The sequence below is a fragment of the Pecten maximus genome, chromosome 12 (assembly GCF_902652985.1).
Source record: "Pecten maximus chromosome 12, xPecMax1.1, whole genome shotgun sequence".
NCBI lineage: Eukaryota > Metazoa > Mollusca > Bivalvia > Pectinida > Pectinidae > Pecten > Pecten maximus.
Genome location: NC_047026.1, coordinates 23,641,999 through 23,669,953, shown reverse-complemented (window position 1 = coordinate 23,669,953; position 27,955 = coordinate 23,641,999). Strand labels below are relative to the sequence as shown.

General features: G+C 35.8%; 2 protein-coding genes across 3 annotated transcripts in view; one reads left to right on the top strand and one right to left on the bottom strand.

The window, feature by feature from the left end:
- The window catches only part of LOC117339136 (tyrosine-protein kinase receptor TYRO3-like), a 69,345-nt gene extending 61,691 nt beyond the window's left edge, over window positions 1-7,654 (top strand). For both annotated transcript variants that reach the window (XM_033900549.1, XM_033900548.1), the window contains exons 18-22: window positions 2,233-2,300; window positions 2,847-3,061; window positions 3,875-4,012; window positions 4,592-4,753; window positions 5,336-7,654. In XM_033900549.1, the coding sequence (XP_033756440.1) occupies window positions 2,233-2,300; window positions 2,847-3,061; window positions 3,875-4,012; window positions 4,592-4,753; window positions 5,336-5,690 (938 nt within the window). In that variant the 3' untranslated portion in view covers window positions 5,691-7,654. The remainder of the gene's footprint in view (window positions 1-2,232; window positions 2,301-2,846; window positions 3,062-3,874; window positions 4,013-4,591; window positions 4,754-5,335) is intronic.
- Window positions 7,655-18,400: 10,746 nt separating this feature from the next.
- LOC117339935 lies at window positions 18,401-25,076 on the bottom strand. The gene is made up of 2 exons (XM_033901651.1): window positions 24,153-25,076; window positions 18,401-18,842 (listed from the first exon to the last, which is right to left on the bottom strand). The coding sequence occupies exons 1-2, from the start codon at window positions 24,949-24,951 to the stop codon at window positions 18,496-18,498; spliced, it is 1,146 nt and encodes a 381-aa protein (XP_033757542.1). The 5' UTR covers window positions 24,952-25,076; the 3' UTR covers window positions 18,401-18,495.
- Window positions 25,077-27,955: the final 2,879 nt, after the last annotated feature.

The following is a 27,955-nucleotide window of genomic DNA, read 5'->3' as shown; positions in this document are numbered from 1 at the left end:
TATTTAGTTTGAATTCGGCTTGAAACACATTTTTAATGTTCACCTTCATCGCCTGGGCTACATAACTTTGACTTGTTGCACAGAATTCGTGTTGACTGAAGGTCAGGCGATGGAAAAGAAAATCTGTTATGGAGACATCTGACTCCTCAAACTGTATAGTTACATAATTTCACGGTGCGAATATTTCGCGGTTCTCCCAGTCGAAACTAGGTATTAAACATTCTGCAGTAAACGCGTACATGTATATATACATTTGTGGATACATATGAATATGCACTGGGCGACTACGAATATAATCGATTAAACGCGGGTAAAATAAATACAAAAATAGATATGTGCATGGAGACTCCTGAAAAAGGACACGGAGAATAAGGCCTGGTATTCCGGAAGAGTAAGCGTCTTCTGCTTCATCAACGACACCCGCCATACCAGTCTAGGTCACGGCGACACCTGTCATACAAATCTAGGTCACGACGACACCGCCATACAAATCTAGGTCACGACGACACCCACCATACAAATCTAGGTCAGGGCGACACCCGCCATACAAATCTAGGTCACGGCGACACCCGCCATACAAATCTAGGTCACGGCGACACCCGCCATACAAATCTAGGTCAAATCCGGGATGTCACAGTTATTTGTATCATTAAGGATCATCTATATAGGGATTTAATGTTGAATTGTAAAAACGAACAATTATAAAAAAAACAAAACAAAACAAAAAACAAATCTGTACAAATATAGTCATGTGATATACTAAAATGTTTGTCTGGACATGAAGTTTCAAAAAAGCATCAGTAATTTGCTGGAGATGCTGCAGGTTTTTCTGTAGTGTTACTTTTTTTTACAATTATAAGTCACACAAATGATCATACCTGAAATATAGCCATGCCGTTATGTTTACATGGGATTATAACACGCAATAGGGGCATTTGTCTGATTTGAGTTGACACTATATACGTATAGATACTGATTATATCTTGACCTTAAAATGCAAAAGGCGGTTTTCAATACTTTAACACAAAAATGGCCTTAATGGAGGCATTTCAGTTAATATTAAAAACCTTATTGGATACTGGTATCATAGTAAGAAGGATGTTTTCAACACAACTAATTAAACTATGGAGTTTTTTTTCAGAAATATGATCTTTTATCTCGAACTCAGCTGTTGAACATTTTTTCCTAAAAGCGGCCTTTTTGCATGCTCAAAGTTCTTAATAGTGTCTTTGATGCTTGAAATGTTGCCTTATGATTATGCAATATCTATTTGATATTTTTCATAACCAGCAACTGCATTTCAGGGTCAAAATCGAATCAGTGTTAATACGTATACGTATACATTCTTATAATTGAGTTACTTATGTTATATTACATAATTGTAGAAAGGTATAGGCTTGAACAATATCACTGAATTTACTATTTAGATGATCGTTAAAGACAACACATCGTCAGAATACTTTTAGGTTAAATTGAAGGGCTTTGAAAGGTTTTGTTGTCCGTACTGATGAGTTCAGCTTCGTATGAAAACAAAATTGGTATGTCATTAGTCTGTTATAACATCTGGTCACCACATTCAACAAAAATGCTGTCGATCAGAAACTCAATAAATCTAACGGTTTCATCTTCGGAGTATTTGTATGAGCCCCAGTCGTATGTTTTGTGTAATATGCACCCAAGCTATCATTACAAGATAACGAAGGCGTTCCTTTATTTTGGAATGGGGAATGATAGTGTAAAGAGTAGAAAAATCAATCGGTTTGATGGAAACTTTTTAGGGGCGGATGTTCTTGACTAATCCTTCCATTAATTTCAGTTACTGGAGTAAGCAGTATCAAAATAGGACTACTGCCCCCGATTTAATTAACTTTAGATAAAGGCTTAATAGTTGCACATATTCTCGAGCCAGAAAAACGTTGTTTATAAGAATTCCTATGAATACACATGGATAAAGAAATACATTGTACAGATATTTTGTTTTTACTTTGGATACCATGCCGCTAATTCCTTTTAAGTATCATGGACCTTTAATTAAGCATCAAGTGAAACTTGTCTTTATGGTCTACTCAGTATATAAATATTACCTATTAAAAACTACCAATCTTGACCTCAATTTGACCTATCTAGTAACACGTAAGTTGTTCCATTAATTGTTAAAAGGGTACACCTATGATACCCGCAACATAACGATATAATTGCCAATATATCATGTTTTACTTTTCTCACAAATAGAACCTGACACGCCGCCGATCACACAAGCTCGGTTATTGTCCTACGCTCGACAGATTGCTATGGGGATGGTAAGTATTTATATACACATGTCAGTAACTTATTACGCTCTGCCGACACGAATGAGGTCGTCACGGCCAATGAACGGGTTATAAAATGAATTAAAAGGAAAACATCACATATTAAACAGACCGAAGCTATGTGTTATCCATTAGTCCGAACATGCCAGAGTTTATTTATTAGTACTTGCTATTCAGCTAAAACGTTTGCAGTATTTGTATGAATATATCGCTATCGGTAAAATAAGTACATATCTATATTAACGGATCGCTGTGGGTTTTTTTTTGTTTTTTTGTTGGTTTTTTTTTTTTTTTTATATAAATTTTGCATTTCCTCATCGATGTTATTGTGAATTGCTACTTAGGCATGTCAATTCAGGTCAATTTCAAGTGATTTTTACATGAATTTGACCTGAAATTTCTACCATCTGAAGTTCAGAAAGAATTAAGGTCAGTGTATTTTCAGGTCAAATTCACCTAAGACATTTTGCTTGTGTAGGGTTCGCGCGCTTTTACTTTTTTTATTCAATATCATTACGCTTTATTCTTTTTCTACAGGAATACCTGGCTGAGAAGAAATATGTCCATCGAGATCTAGCTGCTAGAAATATCTTAATGTTTGATTTTGATCGTCTAAAGCTGTCAGATTTCGGCCTCACACGTGATGTATACGAGACAAATATGTATCAGCCGACATCAGCCAGAAAACTTCCTTATAAGTGGATGGCCTTAGAAGCAATATATGACCAGATCTTTACAACGAAATCCGACGTGTAAGAAACTATATTTGATTATGGGTCGTTCATAGGCAACCACAAGTTTGAACATATAGCCTAAGATGGGGTTAGCTAATTTGTGATAGCTTCTACACTTCAATAAGCTTTCAGCATTATATTGCAATAAAAGAATGAGAAAAAAAAATCAATAATTACTGTCAACTTACTCGTGCAAGATGTATTATTGTGACGTCATAATGACATAATGAGAGTAGGTAAATAGCCAAGTCTGCATAATGTTTAGACGTGAGGAAGTCATTTTTGACAACTTATATTTATTGATATTCTGTATCTATTTAAATCCGAGATTTAGTATACCGGTATTCCAAAGTCATAGTGCATCGGTTGTGTTTTCAATACGTTATAGCTGCACATTGCAAAAATAAGACACCTGTAGTATTTGGGGATTAAGACAAAATATGAATGTTGTTACTCAAATACGCCATTGTAGAAATCCAAACTTGGTAAATTGTTTTTAAACTCTACTGAGGGACATAGTATTGACCAAAATGTGTCTACTGCATCCCTTGCAACATCTCTGATCATTATTATCTCATCCTTATTAAACCTTTCTGTTTCATAGAAATGCAGACTCCTCGTCATTTGTTTTTATGTTCATTTTTTGACAGTGTAAATTCAGTGGAGCGCCGTAGTCCCAAAGTAATTTAATTTCATTGTGATGTTCTCAGTGCTCATGTCATGTATGGATAATTTTTATATTACCTTTTTTATCTAAAACTGCACAAACCTCAAACAAAGACCAGCGACTAACGAACCACTTTATTCATTCATTGTATGTGATGTTTCCAGGTGGTCGTTTGGAATTGTTCTTTGGGAAATTGTGACTTTGGGAGGTAGCCCATACCCTGGAATTCCGAATGAGGACTTGTTTCGGCTGTTAAAGGACGGATATAGAATGGAAAATCCAGGAAATTGCAGTACTGACATGTGAGTATCTGAAGGGTGGTAGTTTGATACCTGTTGTATGTAATGATATGGACACAAGAGTGACAATACCTTCGTATCACCAAACTACCTACATCGTATATAGCGATATATACAGCATTTCAAGGGCAGCTGGTCACCAGGTTCTTCAGCTTGTTTATGCATTTGGAATATGTGTGTATAGAATATGTCCGTTGTTCCGTAATATAAAAACACTGCTGTAAATAAAATTATTGTAATTTTACTCCATCTTAGGACCATCCCTCTCCTGTTTCATTGTTTTCATTGTATAATTAGATTTCATCAAATTGTTTTTTTTATATATATATTTTAGTTTGCTGGTCGATATACAAGTAAATGCCAATTTGATGCCCATGGTGATGATATAACGACATGTTGGAACTTGATATGTGTATTGAATAAAAAACAAATTAGTTGTCTGTTACAATAAAAAGAATTGCGCAATATATAGATACAAGGTACATAGAAAAATACCTTTGATCAACTAATATATTTTTCGTTTTGCCATAAAAAGACCCGTTGATTTGAATGAGTCAAGACCAAAGCGTTGATTAATTACAGATATCAAATAATGTTGTCGTGTTGGCACCCGAGACCCCACAGTCGACCTTCCTTTGTCGACCTACGACAAAAACTAGAGGCAATGCTGGAGGCTACAAAGGCCTATATCAATTTGTCTGTCTCTGTGTCAGATGACTACTACCGCTCATCAGATTCGTTCAGGTATATATTTATATTAATTGCTCAGTGCTGAAAAAGACGCGCAAATGTGCTCACAATTAATCGGATTATATAGATGAAATAGCCACCATACTTACAAATAGTTAAAATCTATCCTGAAGGATTCACAATCGATGTCAGTAAATTATACATTTTATAAATGTAGTTATACTCACCTGTAAGAGAAGTAATCGCCTGTCAGTATGCCCAATCCTTGTTCCAAAATACAAGATAATATATGAAGATATTAAACATATTGAGTTTGCTAAAATCCCCTTCTACGTTTGTTTTAATTTATTTCAGTAAAACAATGTCTTGATTATGATTTGATAAAGTCAATAGTATGTTATCATATGGCCATGGCGGTTTCGAAGAAACTGAACCCCAAATAAAGTAAAAGATACATACTTCAATCACAACCCCACATCTTTATATAACGAAACATGTAGTAATTAGTATTTATATGTATCTCTACGTTCCAGCCAAGATTATTTTGTCTCCTTTGCCTCCTATTCATAGCATGATACATGAACAAATGTACTGTTATTCAAAGTTATTGATGATGATTGATGATTTTTTTTTCAGTAGTAAAGAAGGTGAAAATCAAACTTGTTGCTTAATGGATCAAAATTCCGATGTTTCTTACCTTGAAGCAGAGAAATATGACAAGTCTTCAATATACAACCGGAACCTGAGTGACACTGATATGTCTTCTCTAATGAACGGGGGCTACCACAGTGTCTTTGTAAATGAACGGAATGACGGTATACAACATGACTTGTGTAATTCCATGTGTCGATTCTGCAATATTCCTAGAAGTCCACTTGCTGATTCGAAACTTTTACCTGACAGGTCGTCCAATTTGTATGAAGAACCTATCACATTGATGGCCTCACTCCGTGCCTCAGGATCACATCGGGAGCTGAGAAATGACAGTTAGATTGGGTTGATATCCAGCTATATTCCAATCTGTGATACGTTCAGTTGAATCATTTCTGTATTCTGTTATAGTTTAAGCCAAATAAGAATGTAATTAACGACCGAAAAATAAGGTCGACCACATGACACAAAGGATAATTTAGCTGTTTTAAATTTGATTCTTACTATTGTTGTTGTTGTTGTTGTTGTTGTTGATGAATAATTAGTTTGTTAAGTTTCATTTCAAACGTAATAATGATTTTTTTTTACTGTTTTATTTAATAGTCGTTGACAATAAGAGAATATGCTGATTGTACATGGGATTTTCGAAGATTCTTTGGTTGTTGTCCAATATGAAATTATTAATATATAGACGTTATCTTAGTGCCAGATTATACCATGATGCTCTGAATGAGTGGGTACGCCTAAAATAACATGGTTTATCACCACCAGCATACCTGATTTGTACCAGAATATTCTCATTTTATTTATGTTTTAAATGTCGTCTTCGAAAATCACTTCCTTGTCCCCTTGGTATCAGCAAAAATATACCATGCTTTAATTATATAATAAAATATTATCAATAGCATGTCTTCGTTACTAAGAACCGTACCTGATGTGTAATATCGATTAACGTTTTTGTGGATGATAGAAATACTATTTATTGGTTCTTTGATATTGATAATTCGTCCCATTAAATCTTAAGATTATAGGCGTGACCATCCGCCTCATTAAGATTTCAGAAGTGATCGTTCGATACATTAAGATAATAGGATTATATGTGTTATCAATCGCAGCATTAAGACTTATGGGATTAGGTGATCATTCGTCATATTACGCTTATACGTTGTAGGAATATAGAATAGGTAATTAGCCACACATTAACACTATAGGATTGAGCATTTTCAGCGTAACGAACATAGGCGTGAGCAATTTGATTGACCATCGCTTCATTAGAATTTCGCAGTGATATTTCACAACATTAAGCTTATAGGATTATAGAATTATACTAGTGATCATTCTCAGCATTAAGATTATAAGTGATAATAAGAGATAATAGCAGTGATCATTCCACGCATTAACATAAAAGCAGTGATCATTCGCAGCATTAAGATAATATGATCACAGAATTGATAATTCGCCACATTAGGTTATAGAATTTTATTATTAGGTGATCATTCACGGCATTAAGATTATAGTTGACATTATAAGCATGCTTGCAGAGATAAAAGTAATTTATTTGTATCATCATCCGTTTCAACAATAATTGTGAGTGTATTATTCTTAACTTTTACACCTTATTTACATAGGCTAGACTTGCCAACGTTCCCCTTTGATTCAAGTCGATATCATTGTGATAGAAACAGGTCGCAAAACTCGTGTCTTTTGTAACCTAGAAAAATCACTAACTCGAGTGAAATCAATTTCATATCAAACAATCACTCGTTGTTTAACCTCTATTTTTATTATGCTTAAATGACGTCTTTTGTGTCCTGTTAAATCTATTGAACCATATAGTGTTTAGTCTTTTTCAACATAATACTAAAGTATTTTGCCTTTTAATGGATTAAAATATGAAGACTCGTAAAAATCAAAATTTGTATCTTTATTTATTACTTATTTGGTGATGTGATTTAACTTAAGAAATCTCGCGAGATAGATGAAATCCGAGACCAAGAGATGGTATAGTATTAGCTATTCTGTTTTATTTATATCGTGTTATGTACGTCATAGCTTCAGCAAACAAACATAAACTTCCAATTATCGTAAGCTAGTTAATTGTTGCATGTTTTATTTAGTCAACATAATTTGCTCAATGATGGTCGTTATTGTTTAATGGAAAAGTACTGACCAGTTTGTCATATTTCATTCATTTCAAAAACCGTCCACAATGCCCTAAAATTAAATCCGAGAAATAGTTTTTACGAAAGGAATTACCTATATGTTCGGTTGCCAGTGTATCAATAAAATGATCGGAAATGAAAATGTTGTTACTGTGATTTTTGCCTCTAAGGATTATACGACAAAACATAATGAAAGAATGCTTATTGAGCTTTTAGATGAAGTCATATATCGTGTTTGATGACTGTCAATATGCCGCCGTCACAATCCTAATTTGACATCGTTAATTAGCCCAGAATTGACCTGTATGGCGGGTGTTCCGATAATATATCATTTTTTATCCCAAAAAATTAAGATTTTATCAATTTCTAAAAATCTAAGGTTTTTACTTTAAAATACAGCAAAAGAATAAATCAACGTTATGTGTAATGAGATGTCCATACTATAATGGAGTTATAATCAATGTATTGTTGAAATGACATGAATACATTTTGAGAAACTGACCTAAACACAAATCTTTTAAGTCCATATTCCCAGCATCACTAATGTTTAGAGTCACTGGACCATAAATTCTGGACGATACTCCATAAAGAAAAGCTTCTACTATGTGAATCAACAATACATACCAAGTCTGCCAATAACTACTTTTACTAGCCCCGACACTCCACTCGACAAACAACTTACCGCAGACATTTACAACTGACCAAAACACAGAAAACAGTAAGTATCAACATCACCATTGTTAAAATGAGAAAAATCCTTATCATATGCTGAATACAACCTCTTATGTTCTTTACATGCTGGAAACAAAATAGACACAATATTTTCAGGATATCTTTATTTGTGATCGAACTACATGTTTATACTTATATATATACTGATATATGTGTATATCCAAACAGTGTCAAAGGTATATACGTAGGCGTGAAGGCAGAAAATGATCAAACTAAAATTGAAGTAAGTAGTAAATGTAGGAATATTAAGTCTCGTGAGGCATCATTTATACCAGAATCTTAATTCCTTTTTATTGAACTGTACAAATATAAAGAGTTGCAGTTTGTAAAAATATGTTTTTTCCAGCAGTCATCACTTCTAAGCTGAATAAAGGATAAAATCCAAGTACAAGATGTATATGTGATATCAGATACAATCTAGAACTACGTGACAAATAGCTAATTATGCATTGCATATCGAATAAAACACAGAATTGACTTTTTTCTCGGGGATGTTTTTGAGAAATAACTAAGGCAGAACAATTGCGCTGGATAATATACCTGTAGTACATCTGGAATTTGCATATCGTAACTGCATACACAGGCACAGAAATAGGAGACATGACGAAAGTTAAAGTCAGGAAAGGAAAGAGAACAAGAAATGAAAGGAAAACCAAGAAAGAAAGGAAAACAAGGAAAGAAAACAAAACCAGGAAAGATATTTGGAAAAGTGTGATTTAATGACATTCTGATTTTCAACAATGGATTGAGCTACAACGGTGACTACTACTTACCACATACTATGAAGCTATAGTATAGCTGAGCTTTGTCTGTGTGTTTACCTGTATGTGTCTTTGGACTTACGATACTTTATTGTGTAAGCATTGTCAGCTTAACCATGCCGGGACCGGAAAAAACCTTTGGTGTTTCTACGAGAGGAAGCTCGACAAGTAAAGACAGACGTCAGAGTGGGATTAGTAATGAAGGAAAAGACTAAAGGACAGTGGAAGAGAAACTTGATGAACTTCTTTCTTCTATGTTAACGCGAGATTATCTCGACAGGAAGATTTCCCAGCTGAAGATGGACATATGTGCCGAGAACAAGGAAATCACTGACCGTCTTGAAGGTAGAATTATGGACTTGGAAACTGACAATGAGGACCTCAGGAAAACAGTCGAAAGTTTAGAACAGGAAATTGTTGTACTACATGCCGCCAGGGAAAGGACAGAACTACAACTTAATGACTTGGAGCAGCACGGAAGAAAAGATTCAATTCGTATAGTCGGATTGAATGATACCTCGGAAAGAGAAACAGTTGATGAATGTGTGGACAAAGTAGTTGAATTTCTTACAAGCAAACAACGTGTTAATGTGAAGAAGGACGATATTAGTACCACGCATAGACTTGGGAGATTCAACAGAGCCAAGCCAAGGAATGTTATAGTTTACTACTCGTCGCGAGAAATACGAGATCATCCGTGCTCGGAAAATGTTGAGGATCTTACGCGGGAGAACCAGCGGGTTCTCAGGGACGCTTTCCGTCTGGACTGTGTTAAGAACACCTACAGTATGGACGGTAAACTTTTTGCAGTTTTGAACAATGGTAAGAAGCGCAGACTTCTCATCAACACTCCTTTGGAACCGGATTATCTGAAGAACGATGGAAACTTTTTAAGAAACTAGATTGTGATATTCTGGACTAGACTGTGATTTTCTAGAATCTGGAATTCCAGTGGTCGTTAAGACATTTAAAGGTATCGTGATGCCGCCGACCTATATGTGTATATTTTCCCATATGTTTCCATCATTAATTCATAGTGTAGTGTGTGCAAATTTCTGTGTGATAAAATTGATATATTTCCATATGGATTTTTACTTGGAAGCTCACTTCTCATGGTAAGTGACATTCATTTAATAGTTTTTTCTACTAATGTGCAGGGACTTTCTAATAGAGAAAAGCGTAAAGATGTGTTTTCTTATCTTAGAGAGAGTAATTACAACATTTATTGTCTTCAGGATACTCATTTCACCCTTGATAATGAAGAACTTATAAGAAATGAATGGGGCCATGACTGCTTTTTTGCATCCTACCGTGGAAATGCGCGCGGGGTATCCATTTTGATAAGAAACAACTTTGAAAGTAAGATACATAAAGAGAAAAAAGATGATACAGGAATCTATTAGCACTAGATATAGAAATGGAAGGTAAACACATAACACTTATTAATGTATATGGTCCCAATACAGATAGCCCAGACTTTTATTTTAAAATTGCTGACGATGTAGATGAGTTTGATAATGCCTACTACATTATATGTGGAGACTTTAATTTTGTTTTAAAGATATTAGATATTATTGATAAGTATGGTATGGTCGATGTCTTTAGAGAACACCTTGAAAATGTTAGACGATATACATGGAGAAGAAAAAACCCTGTAAAACAAGCATGTTTGGATTATTTCCTTGTTTCTGATAGTTTACTTTCCAGTGTCAGCTATTCTAATATAGAACCTGGCTATAGAACCGATCATTCATTTCCAATAATAACAGTTACACTTAATGAGTTCAAACGGGATAAGGGAACATGGAACCTAAACAATTCACTTTTATATGAGTTAGATTATCATAAATAGTTAACACATGTATTACTGAGGTAAAAAACAATATTGTACAATGTATACCAATTTATGATTTAAATAATATTGATGAAAATCCTAATTCAGAAATACAATTAACAATTAATGATTAGTTATTCTTTGAAACCTTACTTATGGATGTCCGTGGAAAAACAATTGCATATGCATCATTTAAGAAAAAACAGCAAAATATTCAGGAAACTTTTCTTAAATAAAGTATTGAGGAACTTGAATCTTAAGAAAACCATAGCATAGAAGAACTGATTGCTAAAAAGAATGAATTAGAAAAAATCAGATCTTATAAGATTAAAGGTAGCATTATCAGATCATCGTGGGCAGAGGAAGGGGAAAAACCTACTAAGTATTTCTTTCACTTGGAAAATCGAAATTATACTTCAAAAATAATACCTAAGTTACTAACCACTGATAATATTACTCTAACAAAACAAGAAGATGTATTGGAAGAGGCGTGTTCATTTTATAGAAATCTTTATGGTGCTATTAACAATACAGAAGACCTGCAAAATGATTTTGATATGCCCAAACTTTCACAATGTGAGTCAGATAATTTAGAAGGGGAGATAACTTTTAAAGAGGCAGGGTAATACATTGAAATTAATGAAGAATGGTAAAAGCCCTGGATCTGATGGATTTACAATGCAATAGAGTTGTTTAAATGCGTTTGGGGAAAATTAGGGGATTTTATTGTTAGATCTATTCATTTTGGTTACCGTACAGGACAACTGTCAATAACACAAAGACAGGGCATAATAACATGTATACCAAAAGCTGATAGGCCTAGGCATTTTATTAAAAATTGGAGACCAATATCATTGTTGAATGTTGTTTATAAAATTGCATCTGGCACTATTGCTAATAGCATTAAACATGTTCTTGACAAATTGATTAGTGAGGATCAAACTGGTTTTATTTCGGGGCGTTGGGGTAAATACACGTCTAATATATGATATGCATGATTCTGAGGAGAATGATATACCAAGTATGCTGTTAATGATTGACTTTGAGAAAGCCTTTGATTCTGTGTCTTGGCTATTTATTGAAAAAGTTCTGCTTCTCTTTGGATTTGGCAACAGTATTATTAATTGGTTCAAAACGTTGCATAATAAGGTTCATTCTGCAGTTAATCAGGGGGGGGGGGGGGGGGGGGGGGCTATCTTCCTTTTTTAATATAAAGAGGGGCTGTAGACAGGGGGACCCGATCGCACCATATTTATTCATCTTATGTGCCGAAATCTTAGCCACAAAAGTGAGAAATAATAGAAATATACAGGGTATTGAAATTGAAAATTGTCCTATTTTGTTGTCATAATATGCTGATGATACTTCACTGATACTTGACGAGTCTGACAATTCTGTTAGAGCATCAATTTATGAGCTTAACAGTTTTGCTAAAATTTCTGGGCTGAAAATGAATGTAAATAAAACTCCGGTAATATGGATTGGGAGCAAAAAATACAGTGATGAATGTTTCGTACCAGGGCTTAATCTTCAGTGCGGAAAGGAAAGATTTACATTGTTAGGGATAGAATTCAGTGTCAACCTCCACGAAATACCAAATGTAAACTTTGACAAAAGAAAACTTATCAAGCTTAAATATTTACTAAAAACATGGGGCAGAAGGTCATTATCTCCTATTGGAAAGATAAACATTATTAAATCTCTACTCATATCTCAATGTAACCATCTTTTCATTTCGCTACCAAACTCAGATAAAACATTTATTTGTAAACTTAATTCATTACTGTTTGATTATTTATTGGGCGGGGGACCAGACAAAATTAAGAGGGAAATAATTATCCAAGTGTATGCACAAGGAGGCCTTAAGATGGTTAACCTGTCATCTTTCATAAGTTCTTTAAAACTGACTTGGATTCGAAGACTTTTTCACAGCATTTGAAGTTGGAAATATATACTAAAAACTTGCATAGATACTGACCTTATTTTTAACAACCATCTTCCAAGTAACAGAGTAGACAATGAAATTACTATAATATTAAAGCAGTATATTTATAAAACCAGATGTTTAAATAGCTCGTTAAATCTAAATGCCGTAGTAAACACAATTAAAGACAACTACACAGTGCAAAAGTTTATTGCTTACAGTAAGGGTGACAAGACCAGATGTAAATTTGAGAGAATGGAAGAAATGGAACAGGCGTATAGAACTATAACAGATAATTAGTGTTCATATTAGTTCTATTAACTCATTTTCTCTTTTTTATATTATTTAATTTATGTACTTATTATTATATTTGTCCCTCACATATACTAGCCGAGAGATCTCTTGTTGTATGAATGAAAAATTCCAATTCATCCTATATCAGCTCACCCATTCTTCTGGGTTTTTTTTCTCTCTCTCTATCTTCCATAAGGAGGGGGGGGGGTCTACTTTTTGTTTTTTGTTTTTGTCTTTGTATCTCTATCTCTTTTCCTATCACTTCTTTTAAAAATAAACACAACATACAATGTGCATAAAACTTCTATAGGCTTTGATAGTATAAATAATTATCATTCCTTATATGCAGAATATGTATCTGTTCAATTGGTGTGCGAGAATATGTAAGTTTATATTGGTACACCAGTATATGTATAATTCTTTTGGTATGTGAGATCATATGAAGTTATATTGGTGTGCAAGAATATGTATGTTTAATATTGATATGCACGAATATGTATGCTCTATATTGGTATGCGAGAATATGTATGTTCTATTGGTATGATATAACAAGTATGGTCTATTGGTATGCTAGAATATGTAGGTTCTATTGGTATACAAGAATGTATATGTTATATTGGTACGTAAAAATATGTATGTCCTATTGGTATGCAACCAAGAATATGTATGTTCTATTGTATGGTGTGTAATCAATCATAATGTATATATTGGTGTTTTGCGTACAATGATCTCTTTGCTACTCCAACAATGTTAGAGGTTTTACACGGCGAGATACTTTTGACAGGCGCCGTGTAACCTCTAACTGCCCATAGCTGATTTTCCCGATGCTGACGATGAAATTTTCAAAGTTCGTTTAATGAAAAGATATAGCGTGTCAACTTACATTTAAATGATCAACGGTGTCCAATATATATTTCTTTCCATAATCCAATGATTAAATGAGAATAATTTCGTAACAAACAAATATTATGAAGTTTTCTTCTTCCGAAGCGGAGCAGAGCGCAAGCAGACAATACTGCCGTTAGTGATAGTAGAAATACCACGTGATTACCCGGTTAATACAAAAATGGATTACAACCTATGTCCTACAAGCGGAATACAACAAAGTCCATATCATTTCGTTCCATTTGAAATAACTAAACCTATTTTGTATCAACCTTTAGGCAGCCATTTTTAAAAACGACTAGAAAAGTGCTACAACGACATGGGCATGTATTTTGTGTGTTCTACACCGTATTATACTGTATATTTGTGTCTGTGACATATATATGGGATATATATTGCATACATGATACGTAGACATCGTTGTAATGACCTGTCAACCACTTAAGTGGTTTTTTTGAGCATATTTCGTTCCGCCCGGATTTCGGGCGGAAACTGCATCAAAGAATTAGTGCTTCGGAAATAAGAGGTCGCAGTCGGCAAAATAATATCCGATAGAAAAAGAGCCGACCAGCGGCCTCTTATGTTATAGGAGTAATCTCTTTGCATGCCCGGAGTATTGCTATACCATATATACCGGTAATAATCACTGCATAATTTGAGTGCGTGTGATAATATCATTATACAGAACTTCCTATGTATGTGTGTGCGTATGTACCAATGTATGAGCAGATGTACGAGTGGTGTTATGTAGTTGTGTAATAATCATTATACAGAATTTCTTCTTTGTGTGTGTGCGTATGTTGTACTAATGTATGAGCAGATGTACGAGTGGTGTTATATACAGTCGAATCTGTCCAAACGACCATCTCTATTTAGCGACCCTCTGTTCTAAGCGACCATTTCAATTCCTCCCGAGCGTTTTCAGTCACAATTTTTCGTTCCCGTGATAACAATAACTCTCCAATAAGCGACCAGAAGTCTCCAAAATGCCTTACATTACCATTTTCGCCTTGATAACACCCAAGTAGTTTTAATTTTCGTGCAAAAGGCGGGAGAGGAGGCGAAGAGACGTTCTAGAATTCTGACGATTTTTAGACGTTTTATTTATGATATATCAATTTGCATGCGAAATATAACAATAAATTAATGCATAAACAGTTAACTTACTGTTAAATGGTGATTTGTTATCTTTTTTGAGACATTAAAACAGATATTTGCCATTGAAAAAGTCGCCGTTTTTAAAGTAGGAAATGCAGGAACGTAAATAATAATCGGAGCGGATATCCGGACCAAGATTTCAGGAATTAAAAATATATGTATAAATAATTTGAAAGTAATCTAATTAACCATTGAAATATATTTCTCATGTTAAATCGATGCATTTTGCTATGCTGAAAGAATTTCAAAAAATACATATAATAATGAACAAGGGCCCAATGGGCCCAAATCGCTCACCTGCAATGCAGTGATCTTTTCATACATGGATCCTGCAGTTATTTGAAAGCATGCTACAGGACCAATATAATGTCTCTCTGCACTTTGGCTTTTCACTAAAAGTCATTTAAAGATTTAAGCATACTTGATCGACATGACCTTGAATGTGAGTCAGGGTCATTCATTTGAAAAAACTTGGTAGCCCTTCACCCCAGCATGCTACAGGCCAAATATTAGGTCTCTGGGACTGTTGGTTATTGAGAAGAAGTCGTTTAAAGATTTTAGCCTTTTTGACTCCTGCGACCTTGAATGAAGGTCAAGGTCATTCATTTGAACAAACTTGGGAGCTCTTCACCCTAGCATGCTGCAGGCCAAATATTAGGTCTCTGGAACTGTTGGTTATTGAGAAGAAGTCGTTTAAAGATTTTAGCCTTTTTGACTCCTGTGACCTTGAATGAAGGTCAAGGTCATTCATTTGAACAAACTTGGGAGCCCTTCGCCCCAGCATGCTACAGGCCAAATATTAGGTCTCTGGGACTCTTGGTTATTGAGAAGAAGTCGTTTAAAGATTTTAGCCTTTTTGACTCCTGTGACCTTGAATGAAGGTCAAGGTCATTCATTTGAACAAATTTGGTAGCCCTTTACCCCAGCATGCTACAGACCCAATATCAACTCCCTGGGCCTCTTGGTTATTGAGAAGAAGTTGTTTAAAGATTTTAGCCTTTTTGACTCCTGTGACCTTGAATGAAGGTCAAGGTCATTCATTTGAACAAACTTGGGAGCCCTTCACCCTAGCATGCTGCAGGCCATATATTAGGTCTCTGGAACTGTTGGTTATTGAGGAGAAGTCGTTTAAAGATTTTAGCCTTTTTGACTCCTGTGACCTTGAATGAAGGTCAAGGTCATTCATTTGAACAAACTTGGGAGCCCTTTGCCCCAGCATGCTACAGGCCAAATATTAGGTCTCTGGGACTCTTGGTTATTGAGAAGAAGTCGTTTAAAGATTTTAGCCTTTTTGACTCCTGTGACCTTGAATGAAGATCAAGGTCATTCATTTGAACAAACTTGGTAGCCCTTTACCCCAGCATGCTACAGACCCAATATCAACTCCCTAGGACTCTTGGTTATTGAGAAGAAGTCGTTTAAAGATTTTAGCCTTTTTGACTCCTGCGACCTTGAATGAAGGTCAAGGTCATTCTTTTGAACAAACTTGGTAGCCCTTTACCCCAGCATGCTACAGACCAAATATTAGGTCTCTGGAACTGTTGGTTATTGAGAAGAAGTCATTTAAACATTTTAGCCTTTTTGACTCCTGTGACCTTGAATGAAGGTCAAGGTCATTCATTTGAACAAATTTGGGAGCCCTTCACCCTAGCATGCTGCAGGCCAAATATTAGGTCTCTGGAACTGTTGGTTATTGAGAAGAAGTCATTTAAACATTTTAGCTTTTTTGACTCCTGTGACCTTGAATGAAGGTCAAGGTCATTCATTTGAACAAATTTGGGAGCCCTTCACCCTAGCATGCTGCAGGCCAAATATTAGGTCTCTGGAACTGTTGGTTATTGAGAAGAAGTCGTTTAAAGATTTTCGCCTTTTTGACTCCTGTGACCTTGAATGAAGGTCAAGGTCATTCATTTGAACAAACTTGGTAGCCCTTCACCCCAGCATGCTACAGACCCAATATCAAGTCCCTGGGTCTTTTGGCTATTTAGAAGAAGTCGTTTAATTTGTTTTTAGCATATTTGACTCCTGTGACCTTGAATGAAAGTCAAGGTCATTCATTTGAACAAACTTGGTAGCCCTTCACCCCAGCATGCTTCAGACCCAATATCAACTCCCTGGGACTATTGGTTATTGAGAAGAAGTTGTTTAAAGATTTTAGCCTTTTTGACCCCTGTGACCTTGAATGAAGGTCAACGTTATTCATTTGAACAAACTTGGTAGCCCTTCACCCCAGCATGCTACAGGCCCAATATTAGGTCTCTGGGCCTTTTGGTTATTGAGAAGAAGTTGCTTGAATGGAAAGTTGACGCCGGACGGACGGCCGGACGGCCGGACGGACGGACGACGGACGCCGCGCCACGGCATAAGCTCACTTGCCCTTCGGGCAGGTGAGCTAAAAATTAGCACAGTAATTATAATAATTATAAAAAAAAATTAAATTAAAAAAAGTTTTTTGTTTTATTTTATTCAAAGTGATGGTTCATTTTTCATATATATTATCAATCATTATTGCTAATTTATAAAGTGAATAAAAAGCTTATGAACATTTATTGAATTTAAGATACCATCTCTATAAAGAGACCACTCTCCATTAAGAGACCGTTTTTCAACTTCCCTTTCAGAGTGGTCGCTTAATACAGATTCGACTGTAGATATGTGTAAGCACATATATGTTGTGTGAAGAGGTTACAAAGTGCTCTGTTTAACATGTACATGTATCATTGTATTGAATAATAAAAATATGTTACAAAAAAAAGGAAAGAAAGGAAATCAAGGAAAGAAAGTAAATCACAGGAAAGAAAGATAAACAAGAAAAGACGGCAAAACCAGGAAAGAAAGCAAAACAAGGAAAGAAAGGAAAAACGAGAAAGAAAGGAAAACAAGGAAAGAAAGTAAAACACAGGAAAGAAAAGAAAACAGGAAGGAAAGGAAAAACAGGAAAGAAAAGAATAGGTAAAAGGAACCAAGAAATTGGGAAAAAAAAACAGAAAAGAAAAGAAAGGGAAAAAAGAAAAAGAAAGGACATGATCACGATCCGATACGTTGTCATAGAGGAGTAAGATTTAGTTTGGTCTCTTTAATGTAACCACCGATTCTGCAGTGGGTGGGGTGAGTGGTATATAACTCCTACGATCAACAGGGTCCAGGAGTAAGGCATGCTACCGCATGTTTCCGTAATGGGCACTAAACGTATGCCTTCTAAGAATCGGTGAAGTTCTTCTGCATTAAAATGCTGCTACAATTGGTTTTCCTATCTCATCCTTTTTTTCCTGCAATATTCAGTTTTTCCTTCTTTTTTTCTTTTTTTTTTTTTACTTTGCTCTGAGACCTCTGCTTTGCTGAATGATTTCCATATATGATACTGACTATGAACTGCACAAGAGAAAAGCAAACCTTTATAAAATGTTATTTTTCGTTTCCCTAAGCGAGGATTTCTCCTCGATGACAATACTGTCTTTGCTGTTTAACTTAGGAGAAAACATATTGAAAACATTGTTCAACGAAATGGTAGAACAAATTACCATGACACAAGCGATGATCCAAATATCGTAAAACTGGCCGTGTGTTACGTAGGTGTATATGTAGTGTATAGAACGGGCGGTGAAAAGGACGACAACGATAAACACAAGAATAGTGGCGAGGATATCATTCATTCCACTGCATGCCATACAGTCCTCCTCGTGTTCTGCTCGACATTCTTGAAAAACATTGAATCGTCTATCTGCTTTCCCCTGGTTATGCCCTACAAATGAAATAATATCAATTCAGTAATTTGAATAATCATATTTGAATCATTTGAAATTAATATTCTTTAGCACAGAGTAGAAAATAATGATATACAAATGTATTAATAAAATAATAACTCAAACACGATAAAACGACAATGAAAGTAGATTTCGAAATCTGTCCCTATTTTGTACATTGACATTTGGTGATTGGTTATTTTATATATAGCTTTCATATCGGATGAGATTTTATGAAAAATGTTGAGGACGAAAGCAGAGGCAGTCATTTTGTTGCGAAATTTTCAATTCATCATATAACATCATTATCCATATTATGACGTTACACTCCATTTCTGACTGGTGCAGCCATTGGAAAATACTCGATGGTGTATTACACTTATGGCATATGCAAGCATAATATGAATGAAGGCAAAGCCTTAGAAGAGCGCAGCTATAATCACCTGACTTACCGTTAATCAAGAAGGAAACACGGGGACCTGAGAATAACAGTCTAAGAACATTGACCACATTTTCAGATATATATATATATATACTTTTTTTTTGGGGGGGGGGGGGGGGGGGGGGGGGGGGGGGGTAACTTATTTAAAATAATAACACAACGCGTCTGCAAAGTATGCTATGTACAAGCTAGGCCAATATTAGGTCCTAAACCAATACATATAGACTGTTAATTATACATCCCCGATTTAAAAAAAAAATAGATAAATAAATAAACAACAACAAAAATATATCGTATTACTATGTACACTAATTTACAATTAAAACCTGCCCCGAACACACATTAACCGAGGTTTTATCCCCAACGAAGCCTCTCATTTTCCTATAGCTTCAGTAACAGAAAAGCAAGTATGTAGTGTGTTTCCACCGGGATCGAACCCGCGACACCCGGTTTTGCTGGTCAGCCGCTTTACAGACTGAGCAAAAGGGCTAGAAGGCAATCGTATCAATATATAAACTATTTACAATTAAAACTTGCAACTTATATGTTATGGGTTTGGGTTTTGTTTTTGTTTTGTTTTTGAAGCACGGACATATGTTAGTATGTATATCTAAGTCCGTGGTAGAAGTAACAAGAAGCAAAATCACTCACTTAGACTATTATTTGAGATATGTTATAAACATGCATCGAGGTTTTTAATCTGAAGTGAGTGCGTATTGGACAAGTTGTGAAATAAGGCTTCATTTTCCACACAAAGAAAATTACTAAGTCTGTTTTCTCCTGGGAATTTTGGTATACTTAACGTCCTCACTGTATGCTAAGACAATGAGAACTATAACGTGGACGTTTGTAATAGAACATCACATAGATTTTGGAAAGTTAGACTAATACAAACAGAATGGAATTTCCTCATTCAAAGATGTGTTTATACACACTGCACAATGATAACTTATATAAAATATATGCGCTGAGAAAGCGCGGGAATCGGTGGCAAAATCTTTGACGTTGAATTTTTATGACGTCACGCTTGACGACAATACAGTGCCATTCTGAATGGGGTGTTCAAATCAGTAATATTTCAGGGTTTTCGGTTGTAACATGGAAAGTTGTGCTAACGATGCTGTTATCTAAAGATAATGCAATTAAAAACTTTTCTATGTAACGCACATATGCAGCAAAATAACCTCGTATTCTACTCTCGCATCCAATTTGATCAGCACCGAAACAGGGAGGGTTCCGATTAAGGTAACCAACGGAATATCTCAAGCCAATCAAATTCGCAAAATACATTGGTAATTTTTAAATGAATCAGACATTTGACATGGGTTGTGTAGATATTTCAAGAATGAAGTAATTTGAACTAACTTTCAGTTATTTGTTTCGACGAGAGAGAAATTAGTCAGATCTCGTCGTGTAGGGAATGAGATTTCAAACATGGCTGCCTCTACTGGAGGCGCGCGACTTTTCCCGCGGGACACGAGTTCAAAGTTGAAGGGGTATAGATTTGATTGGAAATATAGCTATACACGTGTTGTCTTAAAGAGAGCTTCGCTCTCGCGCCCTTCGGGCGCGATGAGCTGCGCTCTTATTACATATGCCAAAAAAAAACCCTGTTCTGGTTAATAAGATATATATGGAGTCCAAGGTAGGATCGTATGATTTCGTATTCGCTGGAGTTGTTTGTTTACTCTACCATAAGGGAATGGAAGGCCATACGATAGGAAGTGTCTATCATATGACGATAGCGAAGATTTACCATCTTTCACTTGTATAAAAACATTAAAGAGTCACATTTCGAATTTCGATCATTCAAACACTGAATGGCACCGTCACTTAAGGATTGATTGTCAATTTTGTTGCTTGCATGGACTGATGAAGGGAAGTGAACCTCGTGCAAATGAAGTGAACTGCGAAGCAATTCATGTACCATTTGCACGAGGTTCACTTCCCTTCATCAGTCCATGCAAGCAACAAAATTGACAATCAATCCTTATATTTACGTTAACCAAATTTAAAACTTCGCCACCAGATTGCAAAATTCGGTCGCAAGAGTGTGACGTAAGTGCGTCACTTTGTAACATTGTTATACTTATCGTACATGTGTGCACAGTAGTGGAACAGCAGACAGTCAACTATTCTCGTCGCCAAGGCAACACAAAATATAGTGCCATACACGTTTTGATTATTACGATGTTGATACACATAGATACGATATTTTCAAGGTAAAATATTCATTTATAACAAATATTTATGATATTGTATAATACAAACTTAGCAATACCCATATAGATACGAATTTTAAGTGCAGTGTTGACTGTAACGTAGTGAGAATGACCATCCAGATTTTAATTAGATTGCAGTATAGTATGTGTGTGATTTGGTCACTCTAGACACAGGGACTCGGTTAAAAAAATGATGTGATGCAGTCTAGCCGGGATATTCAGAGCTCGAGAAAAAGTGTAACAATGTGGATTTTAGTCGCAGGTTAGCTGGTGATGTACATGGTGTTCTTGAAATATTGGATTTCATTGTCGCACTGGCGTTTTGGGATGTAAATTCTGATAATAGTAGGTAAAGAAACATTGATTTGAAAATTGGCGGTATTCGACGGCCGGAAACTTGTGTCCTCCATATGTTTAGATGGAGTCAAATTACGACAATAATGTGTCCCTGTTCTCGCTATAGCATACTTCTGCTACTAGTCTGTTTTGTGTTGTTAAATAGTGTTTAAATTTAGGCTTATTTTCTGTGACCACTGAAATGGTATTAAGCATGGCATTCGAGATACAGCTAACGTTAGACCTACTGCACTACGTAGGTCATGAGCTCGGTGCTATCGAGAGTGTCGGTGTTCTGTCAGATCCTGTTTTCTAAACTGTCTGCATTATACTGGCATTTTTATTTATACTGGCATTTTTATTAGCACATAAAGCGGCTATTCCACTTGTGTTCATAAACGTTTATAACAATGTTACACAATTCACAACATGAAAGTGCATTCAAGTCTGAGGCGGTATAGAACTCGATCGCCATTGTAAACTCGGTGAATGTATTCACACGCCGGCAAGAAAGTGATTCGTCTCTCAGAACAGAAGCACGCGACCCAAAATCTTCAACGGGAAATGAAGTGATCTGAGTTTACTATGTTCATTGAGGCGGAGCGAAGTGGAAATGTAAATATACGCAAATAAAATATATTCATACGAATGGAATGATTACCAGGTATGTTCTCATAGTCTGCAGCTCTGTCTGGTTAGTTTATAGGGTGGCTGTGTCATCCAATAGATATATACCTACATATGTCGTAGTTTTACCGAGAGAAATATATATAATATATGTACAATTCGTATCCATGTATGTAATACATTGCGATCCAGGTATTCATATCATATTATAGACGACTTCCACAATGATCATGTCATGGTATCGGGCCGACCATCACTGCGCCATGGAAACGTTCTTTTTTAAGAACGCCGATTTGGCACAGCGGTATAGGCTGCGGGTATTTCTGGCTAGGCGATTGGGTGCCGTAGATCGTGAGTTCGAGGCCCGGTCAGGGCATGAGTCAAAAAGTTGTCTTCCTTCGTCATTTGTGTTGCTAAGTTATGTACATACATATATATATGTGTGTGTGTGTCACATAGTAACACAAATGACAAAGAAAGGCAGTTATTTATGACAAGTGCCCTAACCTGGCCTCGAACTCGAGATCTACGCCACCTAATCGCCTAGCCAGAATATTTAGAATCACAGTCTTGGTGCCGTTGAAAGCTTGGTCTAAGCTTATTGTTGACATTCTTCATGTCTTTTAAGCTAGCTAATGGTTACATATCCATGCATGAATACATATTACAACATTTCAACACAACAGTCACGCCTGGTTGATATCCGCCAGTTACACAGCTGATAGACATATTTCAGAGACATAAGGTACACGCATGGTTGATTTCTATTAGAACACTATCCCAGCTTCCACCTGTAACAGTGTTAGTGCTACAGCTGGCAGACCTATCTCCGGGACATCATGCAGGAACACGCATGGTTGATAGTTTGATACCATTAGTTATATCGGCTTCCATCCGTGAAATCAGCATCATTTAGTGTGTAGTGTTTGTGGAAAAGCATTTCCGTCCATATTAGTTCAAATCCGAATTATTGACAGCATTGTTATAGTTTCATTATACCGGACAAGTGACACACGACACCAATGGTTAGACTTGTTCCGCACCCGGAATATGCATCGGAAAATACAGAACTAAACTAAACGTGTCTTGTTATTCGACCACATCAGTTTTAATCAACACTAATCAAGCATATTATCTCGCCCGATCTATGTAATGCTATGTTACAGGTTAAAAATCTCGATTTAGATTATAAGCTTCACTCGTGACTCGGGAGACCACCTGTTAGATGTTGGCCATTCCCCAATATTACAAAGCCAAACCACTGTTACGACTCCTTGTCCGTCTTACAAGCTATTAAAAACCTAAATCTTATAAGAATACTCTCCAAAACAATTAAACAAAGTAAGATTTAAACCGTTAATACTGTTTTAAAAGGAACTTGCAAGACCACTGGTTTCAAAAATAAGACCATCCGTTATAAGAGGATGTTCAAATTTGCTTTGTCATCGTTAGCAAGTAGCATATCGCTAATATCTGTCACAGTAAATTCAAGGGAATTAACAGATTTGTATTTAGCCCTCTGCAACACTTTGTAACTTGTCTAGAAAATCTTCAAATAAAATTTAATTGATCTTATTTCAGCGTTCTTTGAGAAGGAAACTTTCATTTAAGCAAATAGTCGACAACGGACGTCGTGTTATGCCATCGTCCCAAAAGGCCGTATGAGCATTTTGAATGATTACCTGTTTTTCTGTAAAGAGCCACCAAAAGCATGCCGACGCACGGTCCAAATAGACACACTGTCTCGAGGAAAATGGGCAGAAACTGTTCCAAGGCGTCCTGTGAGCAAACAACAAGCTGGAAGTTTATCGCGAGGGGTCCAAATGATAATATGTCGGTATTGTTAGACGTTCTAAACGCGTACAGAATGGCAATAATAACTGTCAAAATGGCACCGTATACCAACACAACACATCTGACCATGGTCTGACGATTATCTGGCACATTCTGTCTGACTGCAGCTAACAATAGGGATGTAAACACTAAACTGCAGTGGACCAGTGACAATAATCTGAGGTCGGCGCATCGGAGATTCTTATAACGCAATAGCCTGGCCTTCGTTGTTCCAACGTCATTCTTATTATTCATCTGCAATAATTTAGTATCTCCGTTTGAATATTTTGTCTGTGCAAATTCCTCCTCTGACGTCATATAAACAATCACATTTCCATACAATCGAGTGTCCTGTTTACGAGATGTATCTTTCGTTAAAATGAGGTCGTTAGTGTTTGCACTTTCACCAAGATCGTCTGTAGACACGCCACCTTTGTTATAGTTGTGTGTATTGATACCAGTCCAGTAAGGAGTTATTACATAAATCGTCTGCATGGATATGCCTATCACAACTAGTGCAATTATTAGTCGGCGATTCTTGCATCGTTCTCGAATTGCACTGATCACTACAAAAATGGCTACCAAATACAGCACCACGATAACAACAGCCTGAGCGATGTCGTACATCGTCCCAAAGTACAGGGACATGTCGTCAGTCCCCGTCGGATGTATGACCAGACATAATATGAACGTTTTCAAATGTTTCGCCTGTACGTCATATACACTCTCAAACACCAGGACGAATGCTCGATGTAGTATACTACCTGGGGTGTATATGCGTTACTAAATATAGCACGTGGATACTGATCTGTCTCGGTTCACTCACCTGGAAGCAAGTTTTTAGACTATACGTTTTGCGTTGTACGGCCATCATTGTTTATTAAAGGGACATATATCTTAGTCAGTGGTTTGATATTGTATGTTTCCATTGCAATTATCCCACCATGACGCGTGTTTGAAGGGAGACAACATAATTTATGGAACATTTTAATGAAACTACACAGTAATGGATAGTTTATGTGTGTGTATTGTATACTATTGATTTCGTCTTTTATTGATCTACTTGGTTTATTTAATATATACAGACAATAATGTATATCGTTCGTATAAATGTCAACCCCTGAAACCTCCAAAGAGGGAGATCTCCCTCATTTCACATCAAAAATTGAGGGAATTTATGAAGAGAGACGCCTCGGTGCACAACAGCGAGTAAACTGTTTCTAATATTCGGCATACTTAATGTTTTTATGACTCGGATATTATAAGGATTCTGATTTAGAATAATTACACCACATGGGTACTCCATAGAAGACAAAGTACAACCAGAAAAACAAACTATCGAAGAAAAACGTTTATTTAGACGTTCAAAACCGACCTGGTCAACTAGTTCGGGGTTGTTTAGATAAAGGATGTGGCAAGCCGTTTTAACATTTAATCCCATTTCCTCTTAAGGGGATGTTTTTTTCACTTAAGTGAAAACAGAATTTCACTTAAGTGAAAAAAACATAATGCAAATAATGTATTCACCTTAAGGTGAAAAGAATTTCACTTAAGTGAAATTCTTTTTCACTTAAGTGAAATGAAACATAATGCAAATAAATGTTAATATCCCTTAAGACAAAAAGAATTTCACTTAAAGTGAAAAAAAATTATGTGCAGACATAATGCAAAATACTTGTCCCTTAAGTGAAATTCTTTTCATCTTAAGGTAAATAAAACTGACCATATGTCCATAAAGTCACTCTGTCCTCCTATCCACCCGATGGTATAATGGAATGAACCCCTTGGACCTGTCAACTAAGAAACAGCGTGAGTAAACTTTAACTTTGACACGTTCTTATCACTTATCATAAGGGAAATAAATAAAATATATTTAATGGAATTAAAACATAAGTGAAAGTAAATCATATGGGAAATAGTATTGATTTTACTAACAACAAATGAAGTAGAGAAAAGGTCTCGAATTGGTCAGAAATTAAACACCCAATGCTTGGTCAATAGATGGACTAGTCCATATCTGATTCATGAGAGTGGGTGTCCGATTTACTCAACAGCAGCATTTGCATAATGTTTTATTTCACTTAAGTGAAAAAGATTTTCCCTTAAGATTAATAAAAATTTATTTCACTTAAGTGAAATTCTTTTTTCACTTAAGTGAAATAAAACATAATGCAAAAAAAAGTCTTTTAACCTTAAGGTAAAAAGTATTTCACTTAACTTAAATAAATTTGAAGCATATTTTACCTTAAGAGGAAATGGGATTAAATGTTAAAACGGCTTGCCATAAAAGGATGGCTATATCCCGTACTATCATGCGTCAACAACAAACCTTATGTCAACTACAACAATAAACCTTATGTCAACTACAACAATAAACCTTATGTCAACCATAACAATAAACCTTATGTCAACTACAAAACTTTAAGACTTTTCTGAGCGCCACTTGATAATTTTTTAAGAAAGTTTAGGCGCAAGTTCGTTTATCATCCCGGGGTTTAAGACAAAAATTCGTGTTTAAATTGTTACATCGTTTATATATGTTCAATAGATCGCGTCGGCCATAGTAGCTAATAATAGGACTGAGACCACAATTAAGTACTTCCGGGTTCAGGCCCCACGAATGAAGTCCCCTCAAAAATGTATGTATTTCAGGAAAAAAAATCAAATGCCTCTTTGAACTTGATTTTTGTTGATGAATTTAATGTGGATTTATAGTAGAGATGTCGATCTAGGTTTTGTGATGTAAAATAATAATATTGATCATCTATTATGTGTTCCAGGACCCTGTGGGATGAGTCCTGATTTGACCTCTACCCCTGACCCGGATGTATATAATCCACGTTGGTGAAACATTTTGACAGCTATCTCCAGAAAATGCCCAACATGCTGGGTTGAAACTTTAATATTTTGCTTCTCAGATGTTGGTCTTAGCCAGGTGAGATGGAAAGTTGCATATGAGATTTTGGGAATTTATTATGAATTTTAATGTTACAATGAAACATATAGCGAAGCTAATTGTGGTCTTAGTCCATGTTTCTGTACGTGTGAATCTTATTTTCGAAGCCAATAAGATCCTGGCTATATGTACAAACTCTGAACTCGTTCTCCACTTTGTAATTTCTATTGCTGTTCACGTATATTACGACTTTGTATACTATAACATGTGCTAATGGGCAATATGGCCCACAGTTAATAAAGAAATTGAAATTGAGGAAAAGGAGCAGAAAATTCGTTTTCACTCCAAACGGTTGGACCAGTTGGCTCTGTTCCCCGAGGCTGCAGGTCCGTCAAGATATATGTTTGAAGTGTTACAAAAAACCGACGAACAAGCCCCAGATGTAGGACAGAGAGAAACCCCGAGTCTGGAATGCAATGTACGACTGTTTCAACATTAGCGAAGCCAATAATATCTCCCCCTTGGAGATCTTTTCATTCCAATCAATAGGCTAGGGTAAGATACGTCAGTTGCATTACGCATATCGACCGTGGGTATCTGACGATGCAGTCCGTGACACACCACCATGGGTGGCGTCTAATGTTTAAAAAAAAACTAGTGTGCATTTCAAAAATATCTCAACCGTAACTTGGATTAAAGCTCTGTATGAGGTAGTTTTAATTTATTTTTCAATGTAGTCATTGAAAAGTGTCAATA